Below are 13,168 nucleotides of genomic sequence, written 5' to 3' on the forward strand. Positions count from 1 at the left end.
CTACAAAAAAAAAAAAAAAAAGTATTTTATGTGATACATATCTATTACATAATATAAATAAAATGTATTCTACCATCAGAGGTAACATTAAACAAATTTTTAGTTTAAAAATAACAACTGCAAACACTTAACAGGCACAATCCATTTAATGTTCATGACAACACTGTAAGGTAAATATTATTATTACTTCTCTTCTACAAATGAAAAAAACTAAGGCACAGAAAGACTAAAATGTGCCTAATTTCTCTCCTGTCTCATAGAAACAGATGCTCTTCTTCTCCAAGGCACTCTGGCTTCCTGTGCCCCTGAAAGAATCCCTATCATGTCTTCTGAAACCTCACCTCACTCCTGATTTCATTCACCCTCTTTAGTTTCTCTCTCTTTCCTGTGTATAAACACATTCAAGTGTCCTTCCTAAAGTAAACCTGTTAACTCAGTTCTCTCTCTCAAATTCCCACACTATTGCCTTCCATACCTTCAACAAACCTCTTGTAAGAATGCTGACTCTAATTTTCCTCACTTCCTCAAATCTAATGATCTTATTCATTGTTCATTATCCTCCCCACCCAAATCTGCAAACTCCTCCACTATTTTCTGTCTCAATTAACTGTAGCACCACTATCTCAGTCTGCCAGCCTCAAATTAGAATCATTTAAAACCATTCTCAAAATCTTTTCTTTTTCATTTTGGGCTACCTGGATGCTCCGAAGTCTGACTTCATGTCTGTCTACTTTAACAAGGCTTACCTATCCTCTTCTAGGGTAACTATTCTTAGCTCGGGGTCGTGTCAGATCACAAAGTTTTTCACAATTCTTACATGAACAATCTTACCCTCTCAACAACCTTCCAATACAAGCACATGTTCACTCACTCTCTCATGGTCTAGCGAAATCGCTAAGTAAAAAAAAATATATATATATATATATATATATATTGAAAAAATATCCCCAGATGAACCTAATAAGCCACAAATAACTCCCTGTCTTGGAAGATAAAGCTTCAATTTTGCCCCAAAATAAAAATTTGGTCCTGATGTATGAAAAAATATATTCTCGTGGTTCATACATGAATAACTCTCAAGCCTTAAAACACCTCCCTTGCCAAACATAATAAAAGTGTTTCAATCCAAATGAGGTATCAAGAAACAAGAGCTACTATTCTGTGGTTGCTTTCCCTCAGTCTTCAGTATGACTTCTATAAGCTCTTCAAATCTCTAGCAAAATACCTTCAGTTTTACCATTCAAAGTGAGGGGTCTTTGGGACGTCTGGGTGGCTCAGTGGTTGAGCATCTGCCTTTGACTCAGGTCATGATCCCGAGGTCTTGGGATCGAGTCCCACATCAGGCTCCCCACAGGGAAGCCTGCTTCTCCCTCTGCCTATGTATTCTGCCTCTCTCTGTGTCTCTCTCTCATGAATAAATTTTTTTTTTTTTTTTTAAAGTGAGAGGTTTTGGGCAGCCCCAGTGGCCCAGCAGTTTAGTGCTGCCTTTGACCCGGGGTGTGATCCTAGAGACCCGGGATCGAGTCCCGCACTGGGCTCCCTGCGTGGAGCCTGCTTCTCCCTCTGCCTGTATCTCTGCCTCTCTCTCTCTCTCTGTGTCTCTCATTAATAAATAAATAAATAAAATATTTTTTTAAGTCTTCATTCTGTATAATAACAATTTAAGGCAAATGCAAAAAATTGGTATCAACCCTAAATTTAAAGCCTTTATTATAATTAGCCATTCATCATAAAAATATTTTCTATAAACTTATATCCAGAATGCATTTATAGATAAATTTTGGAGTATGCTCGCAGATAAAATTGAAACCACCACTCTTGTTGTTACCTGCAGTTGTTTAGCAGACAGATCTTTTGTTCCTCTGAACACGTAGCTTTTTGAAATGCCCTCACATCCAAGTTCATGAACCTGTACCATTCTCCCAAAAGTAATAAGTCCAACCAAAGCTGTCGGTGGTAAAAGACTTAATGACATCTGCATAGATTCTTTCAGGGCTTGTAAATCTTCATCTTCCATGCAAGTATCAACCACATAGAGGAATATCAAAGGCATCTGAGGACCACGCTTTTAAAATTAAAAATGAGGGAATAATAAGAAAATGTTAATGTATTAACACTCAGCACAATACAAGGATAATTAGTAGAGAACTAATTAAATAATTTATAGTACATTCATACAATGAAATCTTAAATCATTTCATAATATTAAACATATTATGCATAGAAAGAGATATCTAAGGCATTTTAAGATAAAAATTAAATTTAAAACCATTATTTATAGTTTCAAAAGCTTTTGATTTTGTTTAGCTGCATAAGGCTTCATTTCCTGTAACAAGCATTTATTTCTCTTAAAACAAGAAAACACTAGCTGTAACGCTTTAAAACAAAATAAGATCATTTTTATAAAATAATTATGTAAACCTGAATCAGACTGCAAGAGAACTAAAAACTAGGTAGGCTGGACATATTACTTACTGGCTCAAGTTAACCATATTCTGCTTTCTTTACAACATTCATAAAGGATATTATTACCTTAACACTTAAATATGTAAACAATTATGTAAAGCCATTCAAAAAGGGAAGAAAAATTACTTTCTTAACAGGACTATTGCAAGAGTAACTTTATTAATTAGACTTGGGGATATACCATCAGGTTCTAGCATCATATTGATTTAAGTATTTCTGAACTGACCTTCCAACTACACAACAATATTGACACTATACTGCTCACTGACCTACTTAGTATGGCAAATCAAGACACCACCCAATATCCTGGCCACTCATTAAATAACTACAACAGAAAAATTACCTTGTTCAAACTGACCAGGACAGTTCTTACCTCTTAAATGCTCCATCAATTCAATGCGAGAATCAAGAATGATGCTCTTTAAGTTATCTCAAATTAACAATTATTTTGGTATAAAGTAAATTACTGGATAGTTAAAACTTTCTTCAGGATTTACTCTTATGTTCTTACCAGAACTACATATTCAATGCTAGAAAACTGAGGTAAAAGTTCAGCAGGTTGATTCAGTTCAGATATACCAGCATAAGTAGGTGGAAACTATGGAGAAAAAAAAAAATTTTTAACAAATTATTTTCCAGAAAGAGTAATGAAATTCTAAACTGCAAATAATTTTATCATTTAGTTACTAAAAAGTATTTATTGTATGAAAAATTATTTCACCTTTATTTTAATGTGCATTTTTTTATATATTTACACTAGTATCAAAGCATTAACATATGCATTAGGGGTTTTCTTACCTGATTCCTTTGATAACAAAAGTTGCAAGCCCAGAGTTTTGCTCGATAATCCACCTGACTGTTTTAAGAAAAGATACAAAAGAGCTCATGTTTCAGTTCAAGTGTACAATGATCCTAATTTCAATAAAATTAATTTCTTTATGAAATATGAACACATTCAAACTAATACTTAAAGTGACCTTTAAAAGCCATTACCTTTAGATGTTGTCAACATCTAATTCATGCTTTTAACATAACAAGTTACTTAAATGAACACGACTTCTAATATATAGTAAATACTAATAAAATTAAGACAATACTTTTTTCTTCAAATGATTTAGTAATTCTACACTCAAATCTAGAAAACATTTAATTCTGGAGATCCCTGGGTGGCTCAGCGGTTGAGCGCCTGCCTTCATGCCCAGGGCATGATCCTGGAGTCCTGGGATCAAGTCCCACATCAGGCTCTTGCATGGAGCCTGCTTCTCCCTCTGCCTGTGTCTCTGCCTCTGTGTGTGTGTGTGTGTGTGTGTGTGTGTGTGTGTGTCAAGAATGAATAAATAAAACGTTTAAGAAAAAGAAAACATTTAATTCAAAAAACATATTTACTGAATGCTTAGTATGTACAAGCCATTATTCCAGGTACTGGTGATACAGCAATAAACAAGAAATCAAAGATCCCTGTTACTATGAAGTTTATATTATAGAACAGAAAGACATACAATACGAAAGTAGATGCACAAACACAGAAAATACTTTCAGATAGTGATACTAAGAGATTAAAGATAACAAAGCAGGGTGTGAGAATGTGTTTGTTTGGGAGGGCTACTTTAAAAGAAAGCCTTCTTAAATAAACAACTGAAATGTGATCTAAATTAAAAGGAACTAGTCAATCCAGGCAGAGTAATCCAGGCAGAATATATAGCTATTGCACAAGTTTCAATGTAGGAATAAATTTGGTATGTTCAAGGATCAGAAAGAGGGTAAGATATAATGTAGTTATTAACAATAAAGAAAATGGGTAATTTAAGATGAAAGCAGAAACATTACAAAGGCTGAGTGAAGTAAGTCAGTCGGAGAAGGACAAACATTATATGTTCTCATTCATTTGGGGAATATAAATAATAGTGAAAGGGAATATAAGGGAAGGGAGAAGAAATGTGTGGGAAATATCAGAAAGGGAGACAGAACGTAAAGACTGCTAACTCTGGGAAACGAACTAGGGTGGTAGAAGGGGAGGAGGGCGGGGGGTGGGAGTGAATGGGTGATGGGCACTGGGGGTTATTCTGTATGTTAGTAAATTGAACACCAATAAAAAATAAATTAAAAAAAAAAGAAACATTACAAAGGCTAGATGATGTATGGTTTAGGAGTCTTGACAAGAAGTTTGGATTTTTCATTCCAAGTATAATAAAACACTGTTGAAATGTTTTAATAATCTGATATCCATTTGTAACACTCTAGCTTCTGGATAAACTGCTGAAAGACAAGAATGGAAACAGGGTGACCATATAAGAGGATAATTAAATTGTCCAGAAAAAAATATGGTATATCTTAAAGTAGAGTGTACTAGTAGAGAAGAGACTAAATATAAGAGAATCAGTAACATTCTAGAGGCAGAATCAGAGTTGTTAGTGGATTGGTTGGGGAGAAAGTGTAGAAAGAGGAATAAAAGAGGATTCTTGAAATTCTGGTTTATGCATTAAGAAATCATAACATTCTCAAACACCATACCACTCAATTATGACTTTTCTAAGGACACAACATGGGTCTAATGACACACAGCCAGCACCAGTATCTAGAGATATTAGTGATAGGATTAACAGTTAATAAAGTGACAACTTTACCTTTGGTCTCTTATCAACTCACTACAAATAGAATATCCTTCAATTTTACAGCTTTTTGGATTTGACTATATCCTACTTTGAAAAAATAACTATAACAAAAACAAAGAAATTTTTATATAAATAAGAAACTATATTTTTAAATCATATTGCCACGTTACTTTTTAAATGTATTTTAATTACCATAAAGGATTCAAAACTGCACGGCAAGTGGTCCTACTACACAGAACAGGTTCATATTGAATAGGTGGTAAATCAGGTCTCTCCTTCAGTGGTGTAAATAGGGCTGCTACTGGAACAACCATTCTTGTAGCTTCCAGTCGACTTGATGGCCAAACATTCCAACTAAATCGGACTCCATCTCGTTCTTCATTTTGTTGAATGAATTCCAAATAGGTCGTCATTGTAGAGTCTGATGATTATTTCTGCAACAAAATTAAAGATGTTTAAAAATCCTCTTAAGGAAAACTAAACTAAGCATGTTTTTCCCACTTTCAGCAATATTAATCCATGAAAAATCATAACCAAAAAAAAGTATTTATCTCAGAAAAAAAATTAGCAAGCAACAATAACCTGACTCACAACAAAATAATGACTCTACTGAACCCAGTGCTCATTATGCCTTATAAGAGGTATTTTATCCTTTTTTTATTAAAAACTCTTGAAAAAAAGACTACAGGAAAAAAAAAGGCAAAATAAGTGTCCTATTTATGTAAGGGTGCATAGGAAAGAAACTCAAAGATGGGGGAAAATTTAGATCCTGTGTTTTCCCTACCAGCCCTGTAAATTACATTATTCTAATAAACAGATTACCAAAAACAAATTCTAAAGCTCATTTGGTTTTCTATCCAGAAGATGACAAATTTCCACTAACCTTGCTAGAAGAGAATACTTAATAGTGCATAACAAAAACATTTTTCTGAAACCAGGTACTTCTATTTTAGACAGGTAATTTTTTTATTGTGCAAATATAAGACCATTTGTGGCATCCATAAATAAAATGCCTGACAAGTGGTAATCCCTATGCCATTTGACTTTTGCAGAAACTTAATTCAGAATATTTTTATCATTCCAACTTAGGAGAGCATTTTAAACTCTAATTTGAAACATATGATTTCAATATAATCATTTAAATTTATTAGGGGGAGGAGGATGCAGCTCTGGTTAGGGCCCAATATCAACAGACATCTCCATCTTGTTTCTCTCCTACTGCCTTTCTAGAATGCCAGCTCTCCTGCCTAGGCAACAGTTCTATCCAACATTCTCAAACTAAAACTACAACAGTGATTAGTGAAGAAAAGAAATTGTAAAATTTAATGTTTTGAGGGGATCCCTGGGTGGCGCAGTGGTTTGGCGCCTGCCTTTGGCCCAGGGCGCGATCCTGGAGACCCGGGATCGAATCCCACGTCGGGCTCCCGGTGCATGGGGCCTGCTTCTCCCTCTGCCTGTGTCTCTGCCTCTCTCTCTCTCTCTCTGTGACTATCATAAATAAATAAAAATTAAAAAAAAACAAATAAACAAATAAAATTTAATGTTTTGAGAGGATAGAATTTGAAGTACTTTTGTGGCTGGCCAAAAGATTTGTAGGAGAAATAAAAGATATCAAGAACTAAAGAATTACAGGGCAGCCCAGGTGGCTCAGCAGTTTAGCGCCACCTTCAGCCCAGGGCCTGATCCTGGAGACCTGGGATCGAGTCCCGCGTCAGGCTCCCTGTGTTGAGCCTGCTTCTCCTTCTGCCTGTGTCCTTGTCCCCCCACCCTCCATGTCTCTCATGAATAAATAAAAATCTTAAAAAAAAAAAAAAAAAAGAAAAAAAGAACTGAAGAATTATGAAGGTAGGGTGCCAAAAGAGCCAACATAGACCCTGAAGTAACGAAGAATGACAATAGGATTAAATAAATAAAATCTTTTAAAAGAGGGGGAGGGGCGCCCCCCTCAGTTGGTTAAGTGCAACTGCCTTCAGCTCAGGTCATGATCTCAGGGTCCTGTGATCAAGCCCCACTACAGGCTCTCTGCTCAGTGGGGAGCCTGTCTCTCCCTCTCCTCTGCTGCCACTCCCCCTTTTGTGTGCACACTCTCTCTCTGTCAAATAAATAAAATCTTAAAAAAAAAAAAAAAAGAATGAATGACAATATAGGATGAGGAACTGATTCTAAAATGTAACTGAAGAGGCCAGCCCCGGTGGCCCAGTGGTTTGGCACCACCTTCAGCCCAGGGCGTGATCCTGGAAACCTGGGATGGAGTCCCATGTCGGGCTCCCTGCGTGGAGCCTGCTTCTCCCTCTGCCTGTGTCTCTGCCTCTCCCTATCTCTCTCTCTCTCTCTCTCTCTCTCTCTGTGCCTCTCATGAATAAATAAATAAAATCTTTAAAAAAAAAAAAGTAACTGAAGAAAGGGTATTATTTGAAAAAAAAAGCATTTGAATATAATCATTTTAATTTTAGAAACATTTTCAAGGGATCCCTGGGTGGCGCAGCGGTTTAGTGCCTGCCTTTGGCCCAGGGCACGATCCTGGAGACCCAGGATCGAGTCCCACGTCGGGCTCCCGGTGCATGGAGCCTGCTTCTCCCTCTGCCTGTGTCTCTGCCTCTCTCTCTCTCTCTCTCTCTGTTTGACTATCATAAAAAAAAAAAAAATTTTTCAAATAGACTTTGATAATAAAAATTACAGAAAGCGAAGCTTAACATATCTATGTATTTCTCTTCTTTAGCAGCTAAGAATTTTCTTTTCTTTAAAAGAAGTAAGAATGTTGGGACGCCTGGGTGGCTCAGCAGTTGAGCTGCTGCCTTCGGCTCAAGGGGCTCAAAGTGTGATCTCGGGGTGTTAGGATCGAGTTCCCACATTGGACTCCCCATGGTGAACCTGCTTCTCCTTCTTCCTATGTCTCTGCCTCCCTCTTTGTGTCTCTCGTGAATAAATAAATAAAATCTTTAAGAAAAAGAGAAAGAAAAATTAAGTATATCTGTTAAAAATAATAAAAGAAAAATTAAACACTGTATTTCCTATCAGAATCTCAGAGACAACAAGAGAATTGTATGCTAATCAAAAGCGAACACATATTTTTCAAAGGTTGATGAGAGAAAAAAGAGGAACCCTAAGATAACTAAACTTGTTTAGAAAAGATGATCTTCAGGATGCCTGGGTGGCTCAGTGGTTGAGAGTCTGCCTTCGGCTCAGGGCATGATCCTGGTCCCAGGATCCAGTCCCGCCATCAGGCTCCCCTCAAGGAGCCTGCTTCTCCCTGTCTGTGTCTCTGCCTCTTTCTCTCTGTCTCTCATGAATAAATAAATAAAATCTTTAAAAAAAAAAAGAACAGATGATCTTCAAGACAAATTATAGAAGCCAGATTTGAAAAGGATAGTACGAGTTTTCAAAAAAAAAGTGTGTGCTGAAACATAATGATAAAACAAAGGTCTGGAATAGTCAGAGGGCAGTTAGATGCCAACCTCAGTTTTAAAGGAGAAACAACCTTTCTGGGAGAAAAATCCAGTTTTTAGCCAACAGCTTCCATGCTACAGATGTGAATACAAACTCCAGGACTATGCAATCCCTCCTATTATTTCTACAGAACAAAAAAACAGGGGCAGCCCGGGTGGCTCAGCGGTTTAGCGCCACCTTCAGCCCAGGGCCTGATCCTAGAGACCCTGGATCCAGTCCCAGGTCAGGCTCCCTGCATGGAGCCTACTTCTCCTTCTGTTGTGTCTCTATCTCTGCCTCTCTCTCTCTCTCTCCGTCTTTCATGAATAAATAAAATCTTTTTTAAAAAATGAAGTTTTCCCATTTTTGCATGTATAATCTAACCTATATAACCTAAAATGCATCACCAAAAAAAAAACTTTTTTGAAAGATTTTATTTATTTATTCATGAGACATACAGAGGCAGACACACAGGCAGAGGGAGAAGCAGGCTCCTCGCGACGAGCCTGCGACGAGCTCGATGTGGGACTCAATCCCAGGACCCCAGGATCACGACCGAGCCAAAGGCAGATGTTCAACCACTGAGCCACCCAGGTGCCCCCCCAAAAAAATTTTTAATTAAAAGTTTAAAAAATATGCATCACCAAAAAGCATTAAAATATTAGACCAATCAAGGTTTTTCATCTAAACCACAAAAACACAAAAAATGTTTTGACTCTTTTCTCAATTCTTCAAAAATGGTACATAACTAGTACTTAAGTATGTGGCATACATTTCCTCTGTAATCAATGAAGTGAACCTGTTACCTGGAAAATAACTGACAGTAGTTAACAACAAAGATAAAATCCCAGCTTCCAAGAAAATATCAAAATTTTTGAAAACCTGTATCCATGACTATGAGCTTCACACCTTGCTAATATTTAAAGATTTTTCTGGTAAGATCGGTGGTGATATTAATGTGAGTTTTCTACTGTATAATGAAACATGTCAACATTTGGAAAATATACTTTGTTCAGAGAAGCAAAGTTTCCCAAATGATCAATTCATGATGTTACCAAATCATGCATGGATAAAGATCCACTCACAGTGCAAGACAGAAAAATGGGAATTTTAATGCAACAGAGTACAAAAAGTTCATTCCTAAGATTTCAGATTTCACATAGCTATTAACCCTTGGCTTCTGAATCAACTAACAGGTTGTAATGTAATATGAAAGAAGAATATGCACAATTATCTGAAAAAGCGATTAGAATATTCCTCCTTTTTCCAACTACATATCTATATGAGGCCAGATTTCTTTCATACAATTCAAGCAGAATAATGTATCACAAAACACTGAATGCAGAAGTAAATATGAAAATCCATCTGTCCTTTGAGCATCTGCCTTTGGCTCAGGTCGTGGCCCAGGGTCCTAGGATCAAGTCCCACATCAGGCTCTCCATAGGGAGCCTGCTTCTCTTTCTACCTAAGTCTCTGTCTCTCTCTGTGTCTCTTATGAATAAATAAGATTAGAAAAGAAAAGAAAAGAAAAGAAAAGAAAAGAAAAGAAAAGAAAGGAAAGGAAAGGAAAGGAAAGGAAAGGAAAGGAAAGGAAAGGAAAGGAAAGGAAAGAAAAGAAAGAAAAGAAAAAAGAAGAAAAGAAAAGAAAAGAAAAGAAAAGAAAAGAAAAGAAAAGAAAAGAAAAGAAAAGAAAAGAAAAGAAAATCCACCGGTCTTCTATTAAGGCAGGCATGGGATTTGGGGAGGAGGAGGGGGAGTTTGGAGCGGATCCTCAATAATATTTAAGAGTCTAAAAGGATTCTAAGAACCAAGGTCATAGAACAGTAGGTCTTAATTCAGAAAGCCTAGTAAAGAAAGGCTCTATGAGACAAAGCATAAAGACATCTACACACAATAGCCAGGTTTCAGTTTCTACAAGTAACAAGGCTGGGTTGTAACATCCTTACTTTTTATAGTACAAAACACAAAATATATCATGACATATTAAATATAACCTGTGTATTTTGAACACAATTACCATCCTTTTCCACTTTCTTTTCAACCTCTCTGCTCTAAGATTGTATTTGTTCACTAAATCACATCTATTTTATTTTGCATATTCTCACTTTCCAGGAGTATTTTGAAAAAGTCCCACCTATTTAATTTTAAATAGTCCAATTACATGTCCATCCACAATACCTCCCCCACCTCTCCAAGGTAGGAATTGCTCAATTTCAAAATTACTAATTCTAGTATGAAACTTTCCATGTAGGGCCCCATATCCAATAATGGTATATCTGAAATAAATTCCTTTTACAAATAGCTTTTTATAAAATGTCATTATTTGATCAGCTGTCTGTCCTCTAATCTTATGTTAAAACCGAATAAATATGATTCAGACACTATAGGATGGAGACTTAAAATACTAGTCGTAATATATTTTTTAAGTGGTACAAAACACAAAAGACTATACTAAAGAAATCTTATTTCCCCACAGTTTATAACCAGTGAGACTTACTTTAAATAATTTCTCATGGTAGAACTAAAAGCAAAGAAGCAAAGTATTATGTCTCTTTAATCTAGCATATCAAATACATGCCCACAGTATTTTTAAAGCTTTTCCTAATCAATAATAATTGTAAGTTTTCCATATTTCAATTTTAGCACTTTTATAGATCCTAAGTGAAAAATATCCTAAATTACAAGTAGAATTTGAGTTTCTTCCAAATCAGATGTATTTAACAATTAACTGTGCCTCTCTACTTTTCAGTTGTAAAGACTTCTGAAACGATGTTAATTAGACTACTGGAAAAGAGAGAGAAGACTTAACATTTGTATTTAAATCCATATTTAAATCTAAAACTTTTTAAACCAAATTAATTTGGCTAGTTATACACGGCTTTGCGGGGTGGAGGTTGAGGAAATTCACGTGAATTCAACATACACTAAAGATGACACGTACGTAGATCGACTAATGCTTTTCCTTTCCCACCAAAACGGGAAAACGGCACAACAGAAAAGACTGGTCCCATCTGAAAACTGCACCCTGCTAGTAATCGAGGCCTAAGGCGTTAGCTTTACTTACCTAGCACTTAATTCTCCTTATCCCCTTTGACTCCCAAGGCCGAACTACCGGTGACGAAGTCACCTGGGTTCAAAGTCTAGGGCACTTCAGATCAGGCAAGGTATGAACCAAGAAGCCCGAGTGTCCAGGAGCGGTGAGGCTGGGGCGAGGAAGGCGGATCGCCCCGCAGGCGAGGGTGGGTGCTGGGCGGGATACTGAACTGCCGTTTTCCACTCGACTCCTGTCTTTCCTACCTTATCCAGGGTAGCGTGGGGAGGGCTCGAGGGCTCGAGGGCTCCCGGGCCCCCAGGCCCCCAGGCCCCGAAACAACGAAGCACAGAGGTGAGTAAGAGGTGGAAGGGGTCAGGATTCATAGGTCGCTGCCGCCGGCGCGCCCGCCTGCTCCGGAGCACCAAGGGGGCAGAGCGGGCACGACCCCAGGGCCCCCGGCCCACCCCCGCCCGCCCGCGGCCGCACAGCTTCCCCTCCCCCGCTTTCCGCTGAAGGCCCGCGGCGCCCCCAGGGAGCTGGGGGGAGGCAGCCCGAAGTCAGTCCTTACCAACTGCCCCCGACGAGACCCGCGCCAGCCGCGGCCACCGCCTTGCAAAATCGGTCCTTTCTGCCGACCTGGAGCAACCGTGTTACTGCAATCAGGGCCGGCGCCGCCCCGCCCCCGACCGCCGCGCAGAACTCCGCTGGGCCAACATGGCTGGGGCCGCCTCTGCCACGTCAAGGGGAAGGGGGGCGGGGCGACCGCGCCAGGGAACTGAAGGGGAGCCCGCGGGACCCGCCGGGGCGGAGCCGGGAGAGGGCCCCGGGACGAGGGAGGGGCGGGGAGGGGGCGGGGACAGGGCTGGGGGCGGGGCTACCGGATGAGGGGACTAAAGGGAAGGGTGGGCAGCGGGACGGAGCCGAGGGAGTGGGGACGAGGAGGGAGGGGAAGGGGCGGGGAGGGGGCGGGGCCAGAGCTGGGGGCGGGGCTACCGGATGAGGGGACTAAAGGGAAGGGTGGGCAGCGGGGCGGAGCCGAGGGAGAGGAGACGAGGAGGAGGGAGGGGCGGGGAGGGGGCGGGGCCAGCGCTGGGGGCGGGGCTACCGGATGAGGGGACTAAAGGGAAGGGTGGGCAGCGGGGCGGAGCCGAGGGAGAGGGGACGAGGAGGAGGGAGGGGCGGGGAGGGGGCGGGGACAGCGCTGGGGGCGGGGCTACCGGATGAGGGGACTAAAGGGAAGGGTGGGCAGCGGGGCGGAGCCGAGGGAGAGGAGACGAGGAGGAGGGAGGGGCGGGGAGGGGGCGGGGCCAGCGCTGGGGGCGGGGCTACCGGATGAGGGGACTAAAGGGAAGGGTGGGCAGCGGGGCGGAGCCGAGGGAGAGGGGACGAGGAGGAGGGAGGGGCGGGGAGGGGGCGGGGACAGCGCTGGGGGCGGGGCTACCGGATGAGGGGACTAAAGGGAAGGGTGGGCAGCGGGGCGGAGCCGAGGGAGAGGGGACGAGGACGAGGGAGGGAGGGGAAGGGGCGGGGACAGAGCTGGGGGCGGGGCTACCGGATGAGGGGACTAAAGGGAAGGGTGGGCAGCGGGGCGGAGCCGAGGGAGAGGGGACGAGGAGGAGGGAGGGGCGGG

The 13,168-nt window shown here is 40.5% G+C and overlaps 1 protein-coding gene across 7 annotated transcripts in view; it reads right to left on the reverse strand.

The window, feature by feature from the left end:
• SEC23A (SEC23 homolog A, COPII coat complex component) overlaps positions 1-12,298 on the reverse strand; it is an 85,598-nt gene extending 73,300 nt beyond the window's left edge. For 3 of the 7 annotated variants that reach the window (XR_012036505.1, XM_072838379.1, XM_072838375.1), the window contains exons 1-5: positions 12,107-12,298; positions 5,271-5,512; positions 3,265-3,322; positions 2,978-3,064; positions 1,829-2,065 (exon numbers count right to left, since the gene is read on the reverse strand). Coding sequence is in view for 6 of the 7 variants with exons in the window: in XM_072838379.1 (XP_072694480.1) it covers positions 1,829-2,065; positions 2,978-3,064; positions 3,265-3,322; positions 5,271-5,491 (603 nt within the window). In the remaining variant the exon portion in view is untranslated. Of the gene's footprint in view, positions 1-1,828; positions 2,066-2,977; positions 3,065-3,264; positions 3,323-5,270; positions 5,513-11,801; positions 11,824-12,106 lie in introns of those variants that run through there. The other 4 variants (XM_072838380.1, XM_072838378.1, XM_072838376.1 and 1 more) reach the window with 3 other exon arrangements.
• Positions 12,299-13,168: the final 870 nt, after the last annotated feature.

This window comes from Canis lupus, chromosome 9, assembly GCF_048164855.1.
Source record: "Canis lupus baileyi chromosome 9, mCanLup2.hap1, whole genome shotgun sequence".
NCBI classification, from domain to species: domain Eukaryota; kingdom Metazoa; phylum Chordata; class Mammalia; order Carnivora; family Canidae; genus Canis; species Canis lupus.